Source organism: Lipotes vexillifer, unplaced genomic scaffold (genome assembly GCF_000442215.2).
Source record: "Lipotes vexillifer unplaced genomic scaffold, Lipotes_vexillifer_v1.1 scaffold477, whole genome shotgun sequence".
In the NCBI taxonomy this organism is placed as follows: Eukaryota; Metazoa; Chordata; class Mammalia; order Artiodactyla; family Lipotidae; genus Lipotes; species Lipotes vexillifer.
The window spans coordinates 4,040,287-4,063,290 of NW_006770652.1; the positions used below are offsets into that span (position 1 = coordinate 4,040,287).

The 23,004-nt window shown below is 38.8% G+C and overlaps 1 protein-coding gene across 3 annotated transcripts in view; it reads left to right on the forward strand.

The window, feature by feature from the left end:
* The window catches only part of PPFIBP1 (PPFIB scaffold protein 1), a 70,773-nt gene that overhangs the window by 12,154 nt on the left and 35,615 nt on the right, over positions 1–23,004 (forward strand). The window contains exons 3-10 of one of the 3 annotated variants that reach the window (XM_007446294.1): positions 5,447–5,533; positions 6,628–6,741; positions 7,766–7,897; positions 11,853–11,945; positions 13,730–13,844; positions 15,594–15,626; positions 17,192–17,253; positions 20,340–20,424. In XM_007446294.1, coding sequence (XP_007446356.1) covers positions 5,447–5,533; positions 6,628–6,741; positions 7,766–7,897; positions 11,853–11,945; positions 13,730–13,844; positions 15,594–15,626; positions 17,192–17,253; positions 20,340–20,424 — 721 coding nt within the window. Of the gene's footprint in view, positions 1–5,446; positions 5,534–6,627; positions 6,742–7,765; positions 7,898–11,852; positions 11,946–12,266; positions 12,360–13,729; positions 13,845–15,593; positions 15,627–17,191; positions 17,254–20,339; positions 20,425–23,004 lie in introns of all 3 variants that reach the window. The other 2 variants (XM_007446293.1, XM_007446295.1) reach the window with 2 other exon arrangements.

Here is a 23,004-nt window from a genome sequence, read left to right on the forward strand (position 1 = left end):
GGGGCACAAACACGCGTCCCCTGCATCGGCAGGCGGACCCTCAACCACTGCGCCACCAGGGAAGCCCGGCATGGCAGTTTTTAAAGCTATATATATTTACTGGGTGGAGAGAGAGAGAGAGAGAGAGAGAGAGAGAATGAGGGGGGGTGTGTGTGTGTGTGTGTGTGTGTGTGTGTGTGTGTGTGTGTGAGTGATAGTACTGGTCTAACTATTTCTTAACATTTGTTGTCCTTATAAAATTGGACTGATTTTCTTTTCCCTATTTTAATTTAGTTACTCACCATTCTGATTTGGGAATGTTATATTCAAAATGAGTTCTATGTTATAAATGTTTAATTGTGGCAAATCACTGCTTGTATGTTGATCTTGGATTTTAACAGGACAACAGAACTCAGGAAAGAACAACAAACCAAAAATGAAGGTTGGGGACAAAAGAGGGCCAAGTGTAGGCTAATGCAAACCAACAGAACTAAGAAAATCAGAGGAAAACACAGCATGATACTTTCAGCAAAATTAACAGACAGAAGACTCCCACCTACCATGAATTAATAACTATTGAAACTGGGTGATGAGTACAAAGGGTTTCATCATTATAGTCTTTACTTTTATATATATTTGAAAATTTCTGTAAAAAAACATTTTCAAAAAGAGACCCACATAAGGCAAGATGTTAACATTTATTACATCTTTTTACTTGATTGTGTATTTATATTTGATGATTAAGGGGAAGTTAATATGAAAAGATGGCAAAGGCTAAAGTAGATGGTGCTTGATATTATGTGTAGCACCTGCCACATGAGTTCAGGCAGTTCACGTTCTCGGGTGTGGTTTCTGGCTAGCCCTAGGATTCTATAATTCTATGAGGAATCAAGCTTTGTAGACATTTTTCCTCCATTATGCCAGGAAAATCTGGCATACACCATGGGTTCCTTAATTAAAGTATCACTGTTACAGCCCAGCTGCATCTCCTGCCCTGCCCTCCCTGGTGTGCTACAGTCCCACCCTTCTACACACCATTAGTTGACGATTACGTTGTTGAAATCCTCCAGTTGATTCCAATTTTGACTTAAACTTTCAGCTGGACTGAACATGGTCAATGTAGGGTTGCCTCATGAGTTGAACTAGAAAGAGTTATTCTGAAGGCATCTCTGGGATTTTGAGTAAAGTAATTTGGGCTGGTGTTCAGTGTTTTGGATGTTAAATTGACTCAACAAGAGTTTATACCAAATATGTTTTTAATTATGAGCTTAGGGTTTGGTAAGCATCATGGGAGAGTCAAAAGAAATGTAAGAGAGTTTCGTACTGAGGTACTGTTGGGAAGAATAAGTGACCAACTTGTGTAAAATCACTAGTAAGCCCTCCCTGGTGGAATATGATGAAAAGTTAATTGTGAAGTTCAAGACAAGACGCAGAAGAGGAGTCAGTAGAGGAGAGAATGGCACAGTATAAGGAGGAGGTGGGGACTGGCTATGAAAGATGGATTTCTGTGAAAGATACAGGCAGAGAGGAGTGGGAGGGCGTACAGGGGTGGGCACAGAGTCCTGGAGTAGATGTTGGAAAGGAGAATGGATGAAAGTTCATTGAGAGGAAGAAATTGATGGTGAGGAGGAAAAAGGCAATAATTGTAGGTCGGTTCTCAGGGAAACAGGAAATCAAGGTTCCAAAGTAGAGGAATGGTAAGCTTTTAGGAAGAAGTTAAGGCTCAGTTCCCCTGAGACTCGCAGGAAGGAAGACAGGGAAGACGTAGGAGGCAGTACGTAATGTTGTGCGTTGAAGAAGGAAGTTTATGAGGGAGTTCATGCAACAGGACCTCAATTACTGTCCATTAAAAAGTCTCTGAGGGGCTTCCCTGGTGGCGCAGTGGTTGAGAGTCCGCCTGCAGATGCAGGGGACGCGGGTTCGTGCCCCGGTCCGGAAAGATCTCACGTGCCGCGGAGCGGCTGGGCCCCTGAGCCATGGCCGCTGAGCCTGCGCGTCCGGAGCCTGTGCTCCGCAACGGGAGAGGCTACAACAGTGAGAGGCCCGCGTACCGCAAAAAAAAAAAAAAAAGCCTTACTGAGAAGAAAGAAGGCCAGGATAGAACCAATCATTCATTCACCTTTTATTCTTCTGATGTTTATTGAACACTATCATTGTTCCTTCATTCAGCAGTCAGTTAGCTGCAGTCCTTCACTGAGCATCAGATGGAAAGAGGAACGAACAAAGAATGCAGAGTCTGTTGGAAGAGAGAGACACATAGGTAGCCAAGTCTAGCCTAGTCCTTTCAGTGTGATGCCTGCTGTAGTGAAGGGTCATCTGGATGCTGTAACTGGCATATAAGTGAACAGGCAATTCAAGGAAGACTTTCCAGACCAAGCCCCATTTGAGGTGGACCTTAAGGAATGAGGAACAAGGAGGAAAGGGTAGGAAATACAGTCCATGCAGAGGGAATAGAATTGGTGTGTGAGAGAGCATGCCAGGTTTGGGGAGGCTTGGGGTGGTCTGGGGGGTAGAGCACAGGAGACGGAGGAAGAATAGGGACGGTAGGGTATTTGCCTAATGGAATTTACCTCTTGCTAGCATTTTTTAGGCAAAGGTAACAAAATTAGCAGAAACAGAAATAAACGTGAATAGAATAGACCTTTACCTGCTTGAGTAAGTCAACACAGTGCTTTGAAAGCATGTAACCATTCCAGTAGTGGCTCTTTTGCTTTATGTACCTATAGTGATTTTAGTGTTATGAGTGTTATGAGTGCTTGTAAATATCAGTACAGTGTTAAGAAACGTGAGTATGCTCATTGTGGTCAATTTTTAGTATTTTTAAATGGATAATTTTGTAGAACTGGTGTTGAAACAACTTATTTCCATATCATAGGCAGTGGTTTCATGAAACACTTCTAGAACTTGGCCTAGAAACACTTCTAACCTTGCTCTAATTTCCTTTAGTCAGGAGAAAGAGGATTTTTGTTTTATGTCTTCACTGAGCAGAAAGCTTTTTTTTCTACCCAATGAAATGGATGTTTATAAAACATTGATTATGTAGTTGTTTTTTTGTTTGTTTTTTTTTTGTGGTACGCGGGCCTCTCACTGTTGTGGCCTCTCCCGTTGCGGAGCACAGGCTCCGGACGCGCAGGCTCAGCGGTCATGGCTCACGGGCCCAGCCGCTCTGCGGCATGTGGGATCTTCCCGGACTGGGGCACGAACCCGTGTCCCCTGCATCGGCAGGTGGACTCTCAACCACTGTGCCACCAGGGAAGCCCTGCTTATGTAGTTTTAAAAGCAGATGCCTGCTAATGTTCATAATCAATATGAGGAATTTAAAACTGTACAGAGCCAGTCTCAGCACTTTCTTAGATCGAGAACATGCGTTACACATCCTGGCTCTTTTCCAAAAAACTGTCCTCAAGAAGTTAACATAAATTTCATTTTCCTGGTAGTCCCCAGGGATGGAAGTCATCCCGGCCACTCCGTCAGACTCCTCCTAATACTTGTAATTTAATTCTGGGCACTTCAGTTTATAACATAAATAGAATTATGCTGTGATAATTGTGCAGGTATGTGTGGTCAAGCAGGTGATGTGAAAAATTTTATCCACACAGTGCATGCTTACTGAATTAGTTTCAGATTCTCTTGTGGCCTCATGGGAAATACATCCAGTGCACTGATGTTTTGAGAAGAAACATCCTGCGATTTTCTTTTTTGTTGAAGCTCCATTTGTGTTTGTTTTTGTTTCCTTCCCAACACATAAGTTTTGTTATTCTCAGAATTTATACTTAAAAAATGTGTTAATTGGAAAGGCAGAATGATAAAAGCACTTAATTCTGGAAAAATAATTGCTGTCACATCAGTCGTGTTCTGGGCAGTAAGCATGTACAGTGTGTATTTTCTTGAAGTCTGAGGTTGTTTATTTGCTTTTTCAGTTGAACTCTGGGCGGCCACATCTAACCATTTTGGACTCCACTGGCTTTTATTTCTGTTGTATTTGAATGAGGAATCAGGAAATTCTATTGGGATTACACATTATGTGATTAGGAACTATTTAAATGAGATACCGAGACACAGCACATATACTACTCTATTTCAAAATGACATTTTTATGTTGTCTGCACTCTGTGAGCCTTTTCAGTCTGTCTCCTTAATCACTTGTATATATTGCAATACAAGACGGCTGAGGAAAAAAATCTACACTTCCTTTCCCAGTCTGTACTTCCTTTGACATTTGTGCCATCCATAAATATCCCAAATCTGATAAAAAGGGGGCAGAAGGGAGGAGAAAAAAGAGTAAGCACTAGTCTAAGTAGAGCACTGGGCTGGATGCTGTGGAGGTTACAAGATGATACCAATTTGCAGGCTCTGCCTGGAAGCTTAGAGTAACAGTAGGTGAACAAGCAAACCCACGAGAAATTAATGAATTCAGAACGGAATGTGGTAAATCACCGATGAGCATGGCTAGTCTGTGCTGCAAGGGGAGGTCATTGTGGACTCAGTGCTTAAGCTCTTGGGGGAAAAGAGAAAGGCTTCAAAGGGGAAGGGAAGGACTTCCCTGGTGGTGCAGTGGTTGAGAGTCCGCCTGCCAATGCAGGGAACACGGGTTCGTGCCCCGGTCCAGGAAGATCCCACATGCCGCGGAGCAGCTGGGCCCGTGAGCCATGGCCACTGAGCCTGTGCGTCTGGAGCCTGTGCTCTGCAGCGGGAGAGGCCACAACAGCGAGGCCCCCGTACCGCACAAAAAAAAAAAAAAAAAAAGAGGAAGGGAAGACTTGTCCTGTGATTTGAAGACTTGAGTAGCAGGAAGAGGCCGGTGGTGTAAGTTGCCCCTGCTGTCTCCCGTGTAAAGGCCGGCATTGGTAGTCCTGGATTTGGGACTTTGAGAGGAGAGGGCAGGAATGGAAGGACCTCCCAGGTCATTCCCGCTGATAGAGGCATTCAGGGGGAAAGAGCGATTTTGTGCCCGACCACACGCTCACAAAGCTTTGCGTGCCGAGGTGGGCATCCACTGTCAGTGACTATCAGTAGCCACTGTTCCTTTTGGGTCATTATTTTCTTCTTGATGAGTTGTTTTTTGTTCTTGTTGTTGCTTTATATATGAACCATGTTTCCTTCTCATGTTTTCTATTAAGGGCAGTAAAGCTGCGCTGAATTCAATTCAGTTTCCTTGGATTAAAAACATATGCAATTTTTATTTACCCACAGTAGTTCAATTTTTACTCTTCTTTTTTTTTTTGGTAGCGCCAGGTCTTTAGTTGAGGCAGGCAGGCTCCTTTGTTGCGGCTAGCCGGCTCCTTAGTTGTGGCACGTGAACTCTTAGTTGCAGCATGCATGTGGGATCTAGTTCCCTGGCCAGGGATTGAACCCGGGCCCCTGGCATTGGGAGCGTGAGTCTTAGCCACTGCGCCACCAGGGAAGTCCCTCAGAGTAGTTCAGTTTTAAAGAGGGTCAGGCTTACCCATATCACTTCCTTTTTCAGACAAATGGACACCTCCCTGGGAATGGAGATGTGTATCAAGAAAGGCTGGCACGTTTAGAAAATGATAAAGAATCTCTCGTTCTTCAGGCAAGTGATTTGTAAATGCTGTTTTTCCCTCATGACTTAACTTACAAAGACCATTTTAAATTGGGATGGCAAGTTCAGATGCTCGCAGGAGCCAGACTGCTAATAGAAGTAAGCGCAGTAGGCCATCTGTACACGTTCAGGAGCAGTGAGGACTGTGGCAGAACAAGCATACATGTGAACAACACTTCTCAGCCTCTGCTCTTCAAGGGCCAGTCTGATGACAGGCACAGTGTCATCTGATTTTCTGATGTGATCTGTTTCTTTTTTAATATATAGCAGAAATTCTGAATTTTATACTATCTATGTGTGTCTATATATTCATACATCTGTTCCATAAATATGAATAAGTATTTCTGAATCTGAATATATAATTTTTCAATTTTAAAAATGATGCCATGGACCAAACAAAACACAAAGTGGGTAGTGGAGTCCTGTTTGTAGGCGAAATCAGAGTTTTCCTCTCCTTCATAATCCTTTAAATCCTTGGCACGTAGTTTTACTTTGGTATGTTGAGCTAAAAGAACTGAAGCATATTTACGAGGCTGGTGATCGTTGGGAGGAAAACTCAGGTTTGCAATAAGCACTGAGGATGAAGGACTAAGCCAGTGGCTCCTCTTGCACCTCTGAGCTACACCCTGGCTTTCGAACACATTCATGGATAGTGTGATCATGAAAGATCTCATGGAGTTTGGATTCCCTGGACTCTCTGTTTGTCAAGCGTCAGATTTAAATAGTCCTTGATAACTTCTCTTTCAAACATTAACTTCATTTCCTCTCTTAATCTCTAATACCACCTCCTACCCCCACCATCCCTCAAAAAAGATAATTTCTGTATATGCTCTTTCTCTATAAAGTGTTGCACATCCCCAATCAGCCCTAACTTCCTTGAAAATTGAATAGGGGTCCTCAGACCAATAAGCATCACATAAATAAGAGTGTGAAGGTCTGGTTTCTTATCAGTTCTCAGATTTCTTTTTTTTTACAGCCAAATGAGGGGTAACATCATCCCAGTTTTTGTTCTATGTAGAGAAATAAAGTTGGCAGTGGGACCCAAATTCTTCCTAATCCATTACAATATTTTGCTCCAAATACAGGTAAGTGTGTTAACAGACCAGGTAGAGGCTCAGGGAGAAAAGATTCGCGATTTGGAGTTTTGCCTTGAAGAGCACAGAGAGAAGTTGAATGCCACAGAAGAAATGCTGCAACAGGTATGTTCAGAAGCCGGTACTGAGGTGGGGTTTTTCTGCTGGCCTATTTGAGATGCTACATTTATAAGTTGTGTTTGCTCTGATGCAGTCGTGAATTTCGTGATTCACTTAGCCTGGTTTATTTTACCTTTTTTCTTTTTGGCTGCGCCGCTCGGCATGTGGGATCTTAGTTCCCCGACCAGGGATCAAACCCACGCCCCCTACAGTGGAAGCGTGGAGTCTTAACCACTGGACCACCAGGGAAGTCTCCTGGCTTATTTTAAGCAAAAAACCTAGAGGAGCAGGTCTCTAAACCCATACACACAGTAGAAAGTGTTCACTGCAATTAGAGTCTGCAATAAAATGTTAATAGGATTGTAGATAATTTTAAATGTCTCCTTTATGCTTTCATATGGTTTCCTAATTTCCAACCATGAATGTATATTTTATGATTAAGAAAAAAGATAAGTACCTTATATGACTTATTGGAAAAATTTTATAATGTATGTGGGTGCAGACACATATGGTGCTCATCTATGAGAGGGCCTATAATACAGCAGGTAGAATACACACTGGAGCGAGACTGTTAAGGTTGAGTCTCTGCTTTGCCATTTCCTTGCTGTATGACTTTCTGCAAGTTCTTAACCTCTCTGTTCCTTAGCTTCCTCATCTGTTGAATAAGAATAATTCATGAATTATCCTATGAGTTTCTATCTCATAAGGTTGTTTTGAGGACTGAACCACTGAATACCTGTAAGAACAGCGCCTGGCACATAGCAAACATAATAGCATCATCAGTGTTATCATCAGGCTTAAGAATATATGCGTTTATATATGTGCGTATCAATATAATGCTTATCGAGCATTAGTTCGGCTCTTTGAAGGGTAACTAAAGCAAATAATTTTTTCCAAATGTATCTATTTAGTAATTAATCTTCACATCCTCTACTTAAGAGTTACTGCTTTGCAGTCATAAGTGAGACACATCCATATGTGGCTGTTTACAATAAAACAACTTTTGGATGTATCTCTTAAATTCTGATAGGAGCTTCTGAGCAGGACATCCTTAGAAACTCAGAAGTTGGACCTGATGGCTGAAATATCTAACTTGACGTTAAAACTGACAGCTGTAGAGAAGGACAGATTGGATTACGAAGACAGATTCAGAGACACAGAAGTAAGTGATACCCTTCCTCTCTCTTTATATACATATACGTATGTATGCACATATATATGCATACTCATATATCCCACACCACTGCGCCACCAGGGAAGCCCTATTTTGAGACTTTTGATATGAAATATTAATCCTTTCACTTGCCTTTGGAAATACTTTGACTTTCGGACATTTGGAGCTTCTGTCTATCTAGCCATCCATGCATCCATCTGTCCATCTGTTCATCCATACTGATTCTCTTCATTGTGGAAATAATGGGTTCAAGTGCGTGATTTTACTAGTAGTTCTTATTTAAGCACACTGATTACTTACTCTATAATAAGTAGATTTTTAAATGTGTATAGCAAACATGCTTTCATTATGTAATCATAAAAATCGCAAATTTTTAGAGGTCATTTAATTTGGCCCTCTACTTTTGGTCTAATCCACATGTAAATCATTCCAAATAAATACAGCTCAGTATACTTTTGTGAAATTCAGGGTAGATTCTACAACATGAAATACCCATTTTCCTGGCTAAACATGCTTTCTTGTTTGTTTGACCTAGTTTATTGTTAATCCAGGTTTTCTAATTTGTTCATTGCTTTTTTGTCAAGGGGGAGTTCAGAGCATATCCAAATGAAAGCTATTCATTTGAAAATAAGTATAAAGAACTGTAGAAATTTTTTCTCTCCTAGGGCCATCTCTTCCTTTCTCTTTATTTTGTTTCCTCAGTTGGGGTATGGAGCGGTGTCATACTGAATTAGAAAAATGGGTACCGAGAAGGAGAGAGGAGAAATCATTGACTTACTTTCCCCCTCTATCTTCATTTCAAATATATGTCTTATGCTCACTACATGCCATCACGATATGATATATGTTATCCACTGTGTGAAAGTCCTTCCTAGAGCTGAATTTAATAAGGTTTACTCCACTGCTATTTTTAAAATTAAATTTTCTGTCGAAGATGTAACTATAATAGAAAGTCTTGGTATATGTATTACTTGCTCAGTAGTAGCAAAAGGAAATCCCCAACTTAGCTCATGTTTTAATCTTAAAGCTCTTTGTCAGTCACCTATATAAGTATGTTTTTCATTTAATTGAGACCGGGGCTTTTAAAACAAAACTTAGGAAGTTACCTACTTGCATTAAAATTCTAGCTTTTGTGCTTTCTTTAAAAATCCGTTTGGATATTTCCTCTTTTCCCTTCTGTCTTTCCCTGACTCCACAGCTGCTACAGAACACATTGGTAGAATTTAGTCAACAGATGGATAACATGGCAGTGGAGCTAACTCTGGTGTCAGGAAAGAAGTTTATAGTCTTGGGGCATTAAGAGGTGGCCTTATTATACCCACAAAGTTTAGGGTAAGTCTTAACCGGCACAACTGTGGTTAATTTGGATATGAGATTTTAACAACTATTGGGACTAAATTGAAATAGCTGTTTGAGGACCTTTTTGTTTTTTTGTAAGACCCCAGAGCAGTATCTACACCTCTTGAGTTTGTCTGCATTTTTTATAAATCCTTTTTTCGGTGTTTCCTTGCTTTGCTCGTGCATTCTCTCAATCATATGCAAGGTGATCTTGTTATCAAACTTGTAGTAATCCCTGATAATTTTCTAATAAACATTCAACACTATTGTTAAAATGTAGCATGCACCTACTCAGAGATTATGGGATATATGACAAACTTTGTTAAACATGAAAATAAAGTAGGCTTCAAAACTAAAACTAAAAAAATTAAAATTGAAGATGCTCATTTTCTTAGAATGAGCATAGAATGCTCATTGTCTTAGAATTTTAGATTATTTGGAGATTAATTTCTAAGAAAACATTGGAGTAGGGGAAGAAGTATAGATACTTCCAAAAGACTGGGGGTAAGAGTGTTGAAACTTTGGAAGATTGAGGGCTTGCCTGTCCCAGGAATTGCTGATAGATGTTTGGCATCGTTCAGTGGTGCCCTCTTGTGGTAAGAATACAGATATCAGAAATGAGTTTCTGTGGAGCCCTGAAGAGTTTTCTGAAAAGGAGAAGATAACAGGGATTTTCTTTTTAAAACAGTACTGAACTTCTGATAAGAAGTTAGTTGGAAATAATTTGTATTACATTTTTAAAAGTTTCATGTTAAGGAGCTGCTTCCAGATTTTCCAGCTTGACTTTTCATGGGAAGGTAGGGCTTCTCTCAGATTAGAAATTTATGTTCATATTTATAGTGTTGCCACAAAGGATGATTGGGTAGGTTTCTTTTAGTAGAAAAATGACCTCAGTTTATAATTCTGTTTTCTTCATTTGTTTCTTCTTCTTTACAAGTTGCCACTGTTTCTAAAGGAAGTGGTAAAATACAACAATCCAATAGAATTCAAAGCTGTTTTTTACCAATAAGAAAGTGGGAAAATATATATAAGAAAGGCCAGATTGATTAAGGAAGGCTACTAAGAATTGATATTATGCAAAGATGGTTAATAAATGGGAGAAACTGACTTTTTCCTTGAACTTGAATTCTGAACTTGTACAGAAGGACTCACAACTAAAATGTTATTAAATGATGTCATACAGTTATTTACCTCATTCATAAAAGGAGAAAATAGACATCCTCTTATTGAAACATTGTATTAGTAGTAATTATAATTGATATTAATAAGTAATTATTATATATTACTAGGTAGTACTTTTCCCCCTTTTACAAGAAACTACAACTTAAAAGCTTGTAGGTTTTCTGAGAAGTGTATTTCACAACAGCATCCTTTTTTCTAGCCCCTGTGAGATTGAATTCTTACACTTAGAAGTTTAGAATAATCCCTCAGTAAAAAAGTTTTATTTCCTATTGCATTATTCTATTTGTTTTTTACAGCATTCTTGTGTAATTCTTTTCCGTCTATGAATCTGTGGCTCAGGAATAAATGTCTTGAAAAGAAAGGAAAACACATTAACCATTGGTGGGGTCTTCATGCCTTGTGGTTAAAAAAAAAGTCTTCACAGAGTATTTGAGCCCTTCTTTTGGATGAGTTGGTATTGTTTCACATTCTAATTTCCTTTTCCTATTCTCTGGGCTCTGGAAAAAGATATGTCACTATTGCTCAGAATATTTAGACAAATTTTATAAGCAAATCAGTTTAGTTTAGTTTAGTTTTGTTTTGCGGTACGCGGGCCTCTCACTGTTGTGGTCTCTCCCGTTGTGGAGCACAGGCTCCGGACGCGCAGGCTCAGCGGCTATGGCTCACGGGCCCAGCCGCTCCGCGGCATGTGGGATCTTCCCGGACCGGGGCACGAACCCGCGTCCCCTGCATCGGCAGGCGGACTCTCAACCACTGCGCCACCACGGAAGCCCACAAATTAGTTTTTTTAAATAAAAATAGAAAAGTTGTATGATTATATTTGTATTATGAAAACATTAGTATTGCTTTCTTTTTCATTTCCCAAATATAAAATTATTATGATACTGAATATATTTGTAAATGATAAGGCCCTCATCTTCCCTCAAGTTGTGAATCCTTGGTCTAAAGTGTTCAAATTTCATTTGATTCTCCAAGATTGGGCTGATAAACAATCTATTTTTTTGTAGAAAAATTAAGAAATTATTAAAGTATTTTTATAAATATCCATATGTCACTGAAAAGTCTCTAAAAGTAAATGACTTTACTAAAGAAAATTTCTCTGGTTTATTTTAAAAGATAAGAGTTCATATAGTGATTTTTAGTCTAGAAATATTTGCTCAATGATAGTAAGCGATCAGCTACATTTCTTAAAATTTTAGTCACCTTTCATTTTCATAATCAATCCCATCATTTTAGGGCAGAGGCACTGTTTTCAATGGAAAGATGCTTTAATTCTCAAGGAGACACATTCATTTTCATTTGTCTGTTCTCATTCATCCAGCTTTAACTCAGGAGCTATTGACTGAAGATTTCCAAGCTGCTATTTTGGTAGATAAGTGTGTTACTGCTTTCCTAATATATTTCCTTGTTGCTTTTTGGACAGGGGCTAATGCAGGAGATCAATGATTTGAGGTTAAGAGTCACTGAAATGGACAATGAAAGACTTCAGAATGAAAGAAAGCTGAAATCTACCAAAGTAAGTTCTCACAATGGCAAAAATTTTTATATAAATGGCTCACTATCTATAATCAATAATATAAATGAAATACATTTTCTACTTAGTATATGATAGAGAAGGCATTTTACAAGGGAATGAAGTTTTTCCCTAAGCTGGAGACCATCTTGAATTTAAACACTACTGTTCTGAATAAGAATCAGGGTTTAACTAACCTGATAGAACGTAACCTGTCATTTCTCTTAATTATCTAACCTCCTTTATAAACTGATACTGTTTTCTTGGTTACTTAGCTTGTCTTTTTCTATCTGTAGTTTTCTTTCCCTCCTGTCTCTCTACCAGTCTTTAATGGCCAAACTTTCTAGCATGAAAATCAAGGTGGGTCAGATGCAGTATGAAAAGCAGCGGATGGAACAAAAGTGGGAGTCCCTGAAGGTGTAGTAGACCTTGGGTAATGGGGTCCATGGCCTGTTGCTTTCTGGCTTGTGTTGTTTTGCTGTGATGGTGTTTTTAGTGGTGTGTGCATTCATTTTGTGTGTGTGTCACCTGTTCTTTAAAAATATGTTTAAAGCTGATTAGAGGGACAATACGGTCCCTAATTTTGTTTTCACAAACATATGAAATAGTGAAAAACAATAAGCAGGTAAAATAAAAGTATTCGTTTATAAATTAAATCTCACTCTCTTGGACTATCTGAGATTCAAGCATGGTAAAATAATTGCAGCAGTTCACCTGTGAAAGAATTCTGATATCAATAGTAGACACTGTTTTCTTCCTTCTTGGCGATATATGTGTGCGTCGGTTAACTCTGCCATGGCAGTGAGTAGAAGTTACTGCTTAGAAGCAGTGAGAACAGGGAGCACTTCTTGCCAGTGCTACTGAAAATTCCTTGTATTTGGTGTCCATTCCTACCATAAACAAAAACTATAGGGCCAACTTCTTAGCTCCATTGGAGAGCTACATCTTCTCATAATACCAAACATAGTACATATCTTTAGAGACTGAAACTATATTAAGAAAAATAAAGGTGCACTTATTAGCGTTGCATAGCTTTATTTCCTGGGTTAAATACAGCCAGCAAAACTTAAATTTGTCAAAGCTAATTTTTTACCCAAATGAAATGGAAACAAACATTAGTAAATAGATAGCACATTGGATTTGGGGTCTTAAATAGTTGTGTAGTTTTAAAAAAAAAAAAAGACTTAAAATCTGTTTTCTAAATCTCTTTTTTTCCATTGTTGTAGGAGATTCTATTCTTTTACCTTAGTGATGAGGATGAATTATTTAATCCCATGATTTGGCTAAAGTTGTTCATTGCGTGCTACCTTACCCACTAATTAAGCTCTGTCTTGTCCAGGGAACATGAGTGCCATCTTGAAATGCTGAATAAACGTCAAGCAAGTCTAATATATTATTTTCCAATTTGCATTTTGTTTTGCTTGTATGACACTAAGCATCTACTTTGATTATCTTCCTTGATTAACTTGGTCAGATTTTTTACCTAACATAAGATTTAAACCTTAGGGCTGCCCTAGTCCTAATCACACTTTAAAAGATTTATTTTTAATTTGGTCACAAGGAAACTTGAAATAATTATACCATAATTATTATAAGTTGTACTTTTATTAATTGTCTTGCTTCCTGCTTATCATTGCCACTGTCTGATCTCTGAAGTTTGCGTCTAAATTCTTGTAGCTTTTTGTTTCATTCACAAAAACTAATTATTGACTTAAGAGTTAACAGACTCTCTGAATATTCCCTTTTAGTCATAATCTGCTCTTTTTAAATGAATTTATCATTTGTAGGAGGAACTAGCATCTCTAAAAGAACAGCTGGAAGAGAAGGAATCTGAAGTAAAAAGACTACAAGAAAAATTGGTTTGCAAGATGAAAGGAGAAGGGATTGAAATTCTTGATCGAGGTAAGAATATGTATTTAACATCTGTTCTCTTATTTCGTTAAAGTCGTCCAAGATCTATAAAAGAAACTGATGTTAGATGATGTGTACCATTAGCATCTAAGAGAGAGAGGAGTAGCAGAAGCCATCTGGGCCCAGGACTGCAGGGACTCCTCCAAGCCTCTTTACTGTGCTTGGGGCATCTATTAACTTCCTCTTGAGCAGCTGGAGAAGGGCACCTCTGTACTTTAGTGGGACTTTATTTTAGATTACTGCATGGTAAATTCCCATCATGTCCAAATTGCAATACAAGGAAGTGTCAAAAAGAATTAAAAGGAACCAAAACTATGTCCCAAGATTATTCCCCTCTGAACTGAACTTGAGACAACATAAAGTAAAGCATTTAGGAACCTTGCCTGCCTTTTTGAGAGGAGAGAGGGAGGGCTCTGTATCTTTGGAAAGTTAATGAACATTTCTTATCATGCATTGAGCCCTCAACCTTCCAGAAAGCAAAATAGGTTAATTCTGTTTTGGGAAAACTGTATGAATTTATCCAAAAAATTGTTTTCATAAATTGAGGAGGTTTGTCCTGGACATCATATGGACTGTAATTTTTCATAATGTAGGTTATACCCGCTAGAAAATAACTTGAATGAAATGTGGGTTTTTAAAAAATTATATTTGGAAATATATATGCCTGTAACAGCTGACAACACTCAGTCAAATTTAACCTTTCTTTGTTATAACAAGTGATATGGCAAAAGCAACTTCTGACTCATTCAAAACAGAACAAATTCCAGTTAGTGTAGATTTGGTACATTTTTATCTATTGCTTTATCTATTTTGTCTATTTTATCTATTATTGTCTGTACAATGAGGGGCTTGAATTAGATTACCTCCAAAGTCTTCTTGGCTCTAGAATACCCTGGCTTTATTTACCTGTAGGTATCACAATCCCCTGTCCATCAGAAAATTCAATTCATCCAACATTGAGGGAAATGGGTTTTTCCCCTCTATTTTGGCATGTGTAGAATGTATGTTCTTCAAGGACACTCACAGACAGGTCATGCTTTCAAGATTCTAAGGAAAAACATGGAATCATAGAGGCTATGTGGGCTAGAGGCTATGTTGGCTATGCTAGAGTAATGCTACCCAAAGTCGGATCTGAGGACTAGCAGTGGTCTGTGAACCACCTGTCAGCAGTACACAGCCAGGCACTGAGAGCAAGTGCTTAGAAACTTCGTGGACTCTGATGTTGACGTAACATCTACCTGCGTGATCAGTGGACTCATCTTGTTGAACAGGAGATGGACCACTTCAGTGTTGTTGAACTTGAGCAGTGAGATGAATATGACATAAACAATGTCCTAATCACATTCAGGAGGGTCACATATCAGACTGTGATGGAAATGTAAACAACAACCAATGCAACATTAGCTGGCTTTTCATCACAGTTAGTGTAAGAAGCACTTGTACTCTGAAGGCCCAATTTTAATACAAGAAAATCAAGGTTCAGAAAGTGAAGTAACAGAGGTAGTAACTCAGATTTACATCTTCTGATTAACTACATAAGGTTCTCTTTCTGACCTCACAGAGGGCATATTATATTGTAGTATCAGTCCTAAAGTCATAAAATAATGCTTAATATTCGGTCTTTATGAGGTTAGAGTCTCTTTATTTTAGGTAAAAGGAGACCAAATAATAGTGCTTTTAAAATATTACTTATTGTTGTAATGTATGCTAACTTCCAATTCGATGGGTTTTCCTGCACAGATGAAAATTTTAAAAAGAAGCTCAAAGACAAAAGTAAGGTTTTTGGTGTATTTCCATCAGCCTTTACATTCACCAAAAGTACTACTTGGACTGTTCTTTGCATGTGTTTTTAAAACATTTCTCTCCCCAAAGACGTAAAATTGCTTCATCAATAAGCTCCCCATTTCTTCAGAGTGTACAAAACAGAGGGCAAATAAACAAACATTAAAACAAGGAGTAAAAGACCGTTTTGCTTATTGTTCCTGGTTCAGCCCTTTTGCTCTGCAGGATATAGCAGAGCACCCAGAGTGGTGGAGGTGAGGAAGCGTTTTCTCTGTGGCCCAGGAGATACAGGGTCAGAGGAGAAAATAATGTTTATACTCCTATGAAAACCTACTGTTTTTACGGTTTACCACAGTTGAAGATTATTTTGAACTTTGCTTTTGTTTTCCAATGTTTTGTAGCCCACTGTTTCACTGAGATCTATATTAAGGGCTTCTATAAACATATCCTCTTGTGTTACAAAAGAAATTGTACCCAGGCTGACTAACAGAGACTAGAGTTAATGCAGTGTAATCGATAAAGCCTTAGTGGACTTTCCTCCAGACATTAAGTTCTTAAGGGACTTTGCCATTAAAAAGAAGAAAAGCAGTTCCTAAACAGTATACCTTAATTGAAAGTATTGTATCAGAGCTGAATGATGCACCACTGTTTTAAAATTTACCTTCAGTAGTATTTTTTTGTCCTCAAAAGCAGGCAACTTTAGCTGAACTTTTTCCTCTGTTTCAATTTTTTTAATTTGTGATTTCATTTTGGGTTGACTTTCCATATTTAAAATGTTTGTTTTTTTATTACTGAAGTAACATGCTTTTGTATTTGAATATCACATTTTAAGGAGGATCACTTACTTTGGCCTTTAAAAATAGTATTGTTTAAAAACGTTTTAAAATAGTACTGGAAATGAAGTTTATAGATGAAGCAAAGTACTTGTTATCCTTCTGTATGGAACCTACAGCCAGCTTCTTAGCATGATACTTGTGTAAATATCACGTTCCTTCAGGCTCTTACCATTTGTGTCTCCATCTTGGTTATAACCGAACATCATTTTCTCTGCTTTTGTCATATATACACCATTCATTGCTTTCACCTGCTTTATAAGTTTCTTCTTTGAAAACTCTGTATTTTTATTGTTATAGCACTGAAATTTCATCTTCAATGTTCTTATGAGGATTTTGTTCTTGCTTTGAGAGAGGGTAGTTGTTTTCTTTCTGGAATGATGACTATTAAGGTGAGTTAGAAAGTGTTCATTTTTCAGGTTTTCCCTAAAAGAGAATATGAATGGTAAATGTGCCTTTAAAAAAATAAAAGAAAGTGGAACAAATTATTAACATCTTTACCTTGCAACATTTCAATCTGAAGTCAGTAGCTTCTTGTTATTGTCACACAAGTTAACTAAACAGACTTCTTTTTTTTTTTTTTTTTAACATCTTTATTGTGGTATAATTGCTTTACAATGGTGTGTTAGTTTCTGCTTTATTACAAAGTGAATCAGTTATACATATACATATGTTCTCATATCTCTTTAAACAGACTTCTGATTTGATGTTGTGATATTTCAGATATCGAAGTACAAAAAATGAAAAAGGCTGTGGAGTCTTTGATGGCAGCAAATGAAGAAAAGGTAACTAGATGAAATTTAAGTGTTTATTTGGATGTGTAATCACATCATTTTGATCATTCCATGCATTCTCATCAGATATCCCAGTTTGAAAGAACAACGCCTAAACACAGCTGACATTAAGGGGCAAGCATTCTCCCTTCCTGCCCAAGTGGGCCTGCTCTCGGGGGGCGGGTCATAGACGTACTTGTGCTGCGCAGACAGGAATGGAGACCAGCAGCACTGGCCCCACTGAGAATCTACCCCTCCCGCCCACCGCCCTGAATTTAGAAAATGTTCAGGTTATCAGAGCAGCTCTTTAAATTCAGGTGACAAATGAGACAAAGGATACAGGCCATAGTACATCCTTTCTGTGGTCCCTGGAAATTCTGGACCGCCCTGTGAACTCTGAAGGAGGTAGCCATGGCAACTTTAGCTTCACGATCATGTTGATTTTCTTCTCTAGGAACATGTTATTTCCTTCACACTCCTGGCCTCTTTCACATCCGGGATTATCTCTGCTCTCCTGATGGTGAGATACCAGGAAACAAGCACAGGCACCATGTAATCAAGGATGGCACTCGGCTTTGTTTTAGCTGTGCTCACCTAATGCCAAGGTCTCCAAGAGGGCCTTTCCTCCAGCTGTTGCTTCTCCTTACTTCATCCTGCTAAGAGCAGGGATGCAGGGACCCTACTAAGGAAACATGCTTCTTCTTGGCTTCCCTGGCCAGCCATATACCCAGCAGGCAGGTTCAGCTCCTGTCATCAGAACTGCTCTCCCCTCGTGTCCTTTAATGAATAGAACAAGGAGACATTTTCCCATGAAAAGAGTAATTTCAAGGAAATAAAAACCAAGCAAATGCCAAAGAGTTTTATCTTGATCTTTTTCTCTCATCATAAGCTTCTTTCTCTAATTCTTTCTTGCCTACTCTGTTTGTATATTTATTTATTGCCTTTTATTCTTTTTGTTCTTTGTTCAATGGAAATAAACTCTTTCTCCTACCCACCTACCCATATATAGGTTTCTTTTTGCTAGTCTTCCCCACATCAAATAAAAAGAAAAGTCATTAGCAAGCTGCCCACATAGATTTAATTTGAAAAAAAAATCACTAAAATTCATTCGGTTTTAATTTCTCTCCCTCAAAAAGCAACAATAACAAATGAAACTCCCAATGTTGAATGAGGGCTTACTAGATGCTCAAACTTCTCTAGGAGCAGCGAGAGTGACATAACTTCTTGGTGGTTCCAAGAAATCTTCAAAGAGGACATATTTGGGCAAATTCTGAGGGAGAGCAAAGAGTCATTCACCAGGAAAATGAAGGATTCTGGGCAAAGGATCCATGAGTGAAAACGTGTCTCAAAACCAAGGCTTGAAACAGCCAGTGCATGCTGGGAAAGTTCTGGAGCAGGAGATACAGGTGGAGGAGTTGGGTATATGAGAGAGTGCTGTGGTGAGGCTAATGATGTAATGATTTGGGTTCTCAGCTTTAGACCTTGGACAGTGAGTTAGTTAAATTGCCATGTTAGAAAGCTAACTCCAGTGACAGAATGGAAGCAAGAATAAGGGAGGGAGAGTGAAGAAAAGAATTAAGAGGCTGTTAAAATAGCTGAGAAATGAAGACGGGCTGAAATAAGGCAATGGCAGTGAAGTGGTAAGGAAGGAAGGGGGATTTTAGAGAAATTCACAGGTCGACAAGATTTTTAAATCTTTGGATTTGGGAGTAAGTTTCTGGTTTGAGCAGTGGGGTGAATGATGGTGCCCATAAAAGAGTTAAGGGAATCCAAGCAGAGACCGAGATACCGGAGGCAAATAATGAGCTTAATTTTAGATGTACTCAATTTGATGTGTTCATGGGACATTACAAGGAGATATCTCATAGAAAATTGGAAAATCAACCTAAATTTTAGGATTAATGTAGGATTATAGATTGGTGGGGAGTGAACCCCATCAACTTTAGGAGAAATGTAGAGTTGAAATATATAGATTGGTGGGGACAAAACTATAGTTCATGTGTCAGTTTGCTTTTGCTCCATGATAAATCACATTTATTATTTCTCATACTTTTGTAGGTGGGCTAGATTGCTCTTCTAGTCTGGGCTGGCTTTGCTGATCTCTACCGTTAGCCGGTGGCTGGAATGGGGATGGATGGTTTAAGATGGTGTAACTCACATGTCTGGTGATTGACTGGTCTAGGTTGACCCCAGCTGGGTTGTCTCTTCTTCAAACGGTCTCTCATCCTCCAGTAGACTAGCCTATGCTTCTTCACGTAGTGGCCTCAGGGTTCCCTAGGGCAGCAAGAGGGGGCAAGCCCCAACGTGCAAATACTTTTCAAGCCTTTGCTTTGAACCACATTTGTTATATATCATTGGCCAAAGCAAGTCACATGGCCATGCCCCAAATCCATGTCGGGGAAGCTAGGGAGCCCATTTTTATAATTTACCACACTGAGGGCCTGGGAAGAGAGAAGAGGGTAAAAGACAACGCGTTGAAGGGTTGGGAAGATAGTGGGAGTTATGGAAGTAGAATGTTTATCTGGTCAAGGAATTAACAAATCAAAACAGAAGAAAAGAAAGAGTGGAGAGAAAAGTGAAAGAAGGAAAGACTGGGGGTCAATCAAGTGCCATCTAGAAGTCAAATTAGAAAAAGGATGAAAAGGGTCCATTGTTTTTAGTAAAGAGAAGGTCACTGATGACTGATTGAAGCAGCTTTGGTGGAGTGTTTGGAGAAGGGAAAAGCCAGATGGTGATTAATGGCAGCTGGTAAAGATAGCAGGTGTAGACATTTCTGTCAAGCTCTGACTTAGGAGAGTAAAGGAAGTTGATTTTTTTCTTGCTTTTTTTTTGTTGTTTTGTTTTGTATCTTATTATCGTGTTTTGTTTTTGTTTTTTAAAGATGGCAGCTGAAGGATAGGATCTCTAAATTTAGAGGTACTTTTTCTATGTCTCTGACGTATGTAGGCAACATATTCTGAACATTACCAGTTTTACTAAAGTTTAGAAGTATTCTTTGAATAATGTAAATAATTCATGTCTACTTATTCTTTGTGTCACAATTACTTTTGTTGTTCTAAAATCATAATATTAAAGATGATAATTGATTTTACTAATAGGATCGGAAAATAGAAGATCTTCGACAGTGCCTGAACAGGTACCAGAAAATGCAAGATACAGTGGTACTGGCCCAAGGTAAAAAAGGTAGTGTAGCTCTAAAGACTTTTCTGCTTTACTTGATTTTTAAGTGGCTATGAACTTTTTTACATTTGGCCTCAATTTCTTTCATGAAGTATATCCATTATTTCAAGTTAGGTGGCTCATTTCATTCATTCAGTGATGTTATTAGGCATCTGTTCTCTGCCAGAAAGTGTGTCGGCTGATGAGTACACTGTTGATTGGTTGCCCAGAGAGAGCCTCTCCACGGAGTTGATTAGGTAACACTGCAGAGAGAAAGAAGGACAGCACCTGCAAGAGCCTCGGGGAAAGAAGACCTTGGTGTGTTTATTAAGAAACAAAAGGAGACCAGTGTACCTAGAAGGTCGTGAGCAGCGGGGAGAGTGAGACAAGATGAGATAATAGAGGGGAGCACGGCCGGGTCATGCAAAGTGAGGAGTTCAGCTCTTACTCGAGCCCAGAGGGATCCACTGAATGGTCTGAACAAGTCAACCGCATGATCTTTGTGACAAATGGACCATCGTGGACTATGGACCGCTGGGACTATTCCAGCAGTGTTGGAAGGAAGGGAAGTCAATCAAGAGGCCCTTGCAGTATTGCAGTGGGAAGATCTGATGGTGCTGATTGGAAATGTATTTTGGTGTTAGAATCAACTCGATAGTGTGATGAATTAGATGAGGGAGTGTAGAAGAAGAAGGCATCAAGAAAGATCAACATTTCTGACTAAAGCAACTAGCAGATGATGGTTCCATTTACCAAGAGGGGAAAGCCTAGAGAAGGAACATGGAAGTGGTTGAGGAGGATTGTGTTCAGCTTTGAATGTGTTTTTTAAAAATCTGGGGCTTCCCTGGTGGCGCAGTGGTTGAGAGCCCGCCTGCCGATGCAGAAGACACGGGTTCGTGCCCTGGTCCGGGAAGATCCCACGTGCCGTGGAGCGGCTGGGCCCGTGAGCCATGGCCGCTGAGCCTGCGCGTCCGGAGCCTGTGCTCCGCAACGGGAGAGGCCACAACAGTGAGAGGAGGCCCGCGTACTGCAAAAAAAAAAAAAAATCTGTAAAACATCTAGGTAAAGGTAGTAGGCATTTTGTTGTATTTATTATTATTTTATCTGCTGATGGGCCAGTTGGCCATCCACAAATGTGGCAAAGACTTGGGGGTCATTCAAAACACACAAAAATGTAAAGAACCTTGAAAGTTCTCTTGTTCATTAGCACTGCCTAGTTGGGCTTATTTGCTTTGAAAGTAAGTGCTGCCTACCAAATGTGAAATACATAGATAGTAGGAAGCAGCCACATAGCACAGGGAGATCAGCTCAGTGCTTTGTGACCACCTAGAGGGGTGGGATAGGGTAGGGAGGGTGGGTGGGAGGGAGGGAGATGCAAGAGGGAAGAGATATGGGGATATATGTATATGTATAACTGATTCACTTTGTTATAAAGCAGAAACTAACACACCATTCTAAAGCAATTATACTCCAATAAAGAGTTTTAAAAAAAAAAAGAAATTACCTAGAATTACACATATCAGTAACTATTAAAAAAAAAAAAGTAAGTGCTGGAAATAAATAAGCCTTTTGGAAGGTACTCAGGGGAGACTCGGATTTTGAAATTTTAATCTTGGTGTGTTCACAAAGAAAGAAAATGCTGCTTTAGACCAGGATCTTTGAAAAAAATGGATATTCATCTTTTTGTCCAGAAGGCCTATTATTAAGACTTTTTAAATATCTGAATGAGCAAATGAACCTCTAATTATCAGTGTAGACTTATGACAATTCTTACCACTCACCATTTTCTAAACCTTCACAGGAGTCTCTCTTCTAAGGAATATTGCAAATTCTCAAGTAATTAATTTTTACATAGTCATAGCACTTAAAACATTGTTTGATTTTATAGAATCTCAACACTATAATTCTAATATTTAAAAATCAAGGAAGGGCAGATTGATTTCTGTAATTAGACTACATTGTAAGACACTTGGAAAACAGATAAAAAGGGTAAAACATCAGTCAAAATTGCACTGGCATGATCATTGCTGGCATTTTCATGTAATTCTTTCTGGCCTTTTTTTTCTATGCATATAAATATATAATTAAAAGAGATAGTTTTAAACCATGTACAGCAGGATAGATGTTTATAAACCATTGAAAATTATGTCCTGTTCTGTTGAAGAGTTATGTAAACAGTGATTTCTCACTAGGATTTATATTTATTTAGATAATCCTCAGGGAATTTTAAGAATACCTAAATTCTAATAAAATTAGAGTAAAAATCTAATGAAAACCTAAATTAAGAAGCTATGTCTAGTTAGTATCTTTAAACAAGTATATGATTTGCCATTTTGTATTATTCAGAGAATAGTTGGAAGGACCATTCTGTTTGTAAAAAAAGAATATCTGGCACTGTTGTTCAGCACTTAATCCTTTTCATTGCTAGAGATGTAAAAAAATTCTCAAAGTTGCTGGTTTGCTGGTTCTGTGGTTCCTTCTCCCCATTAGGCCATTCTTTCTACTTTGAAATGAAATGAATGGCAAAAAAGGATCCTCTTAAGAGGGATCAAAGGGTCATCTATTTTCTCTTCTTTTCCTTTTTTCCTTTCTACGTTTTTTCAA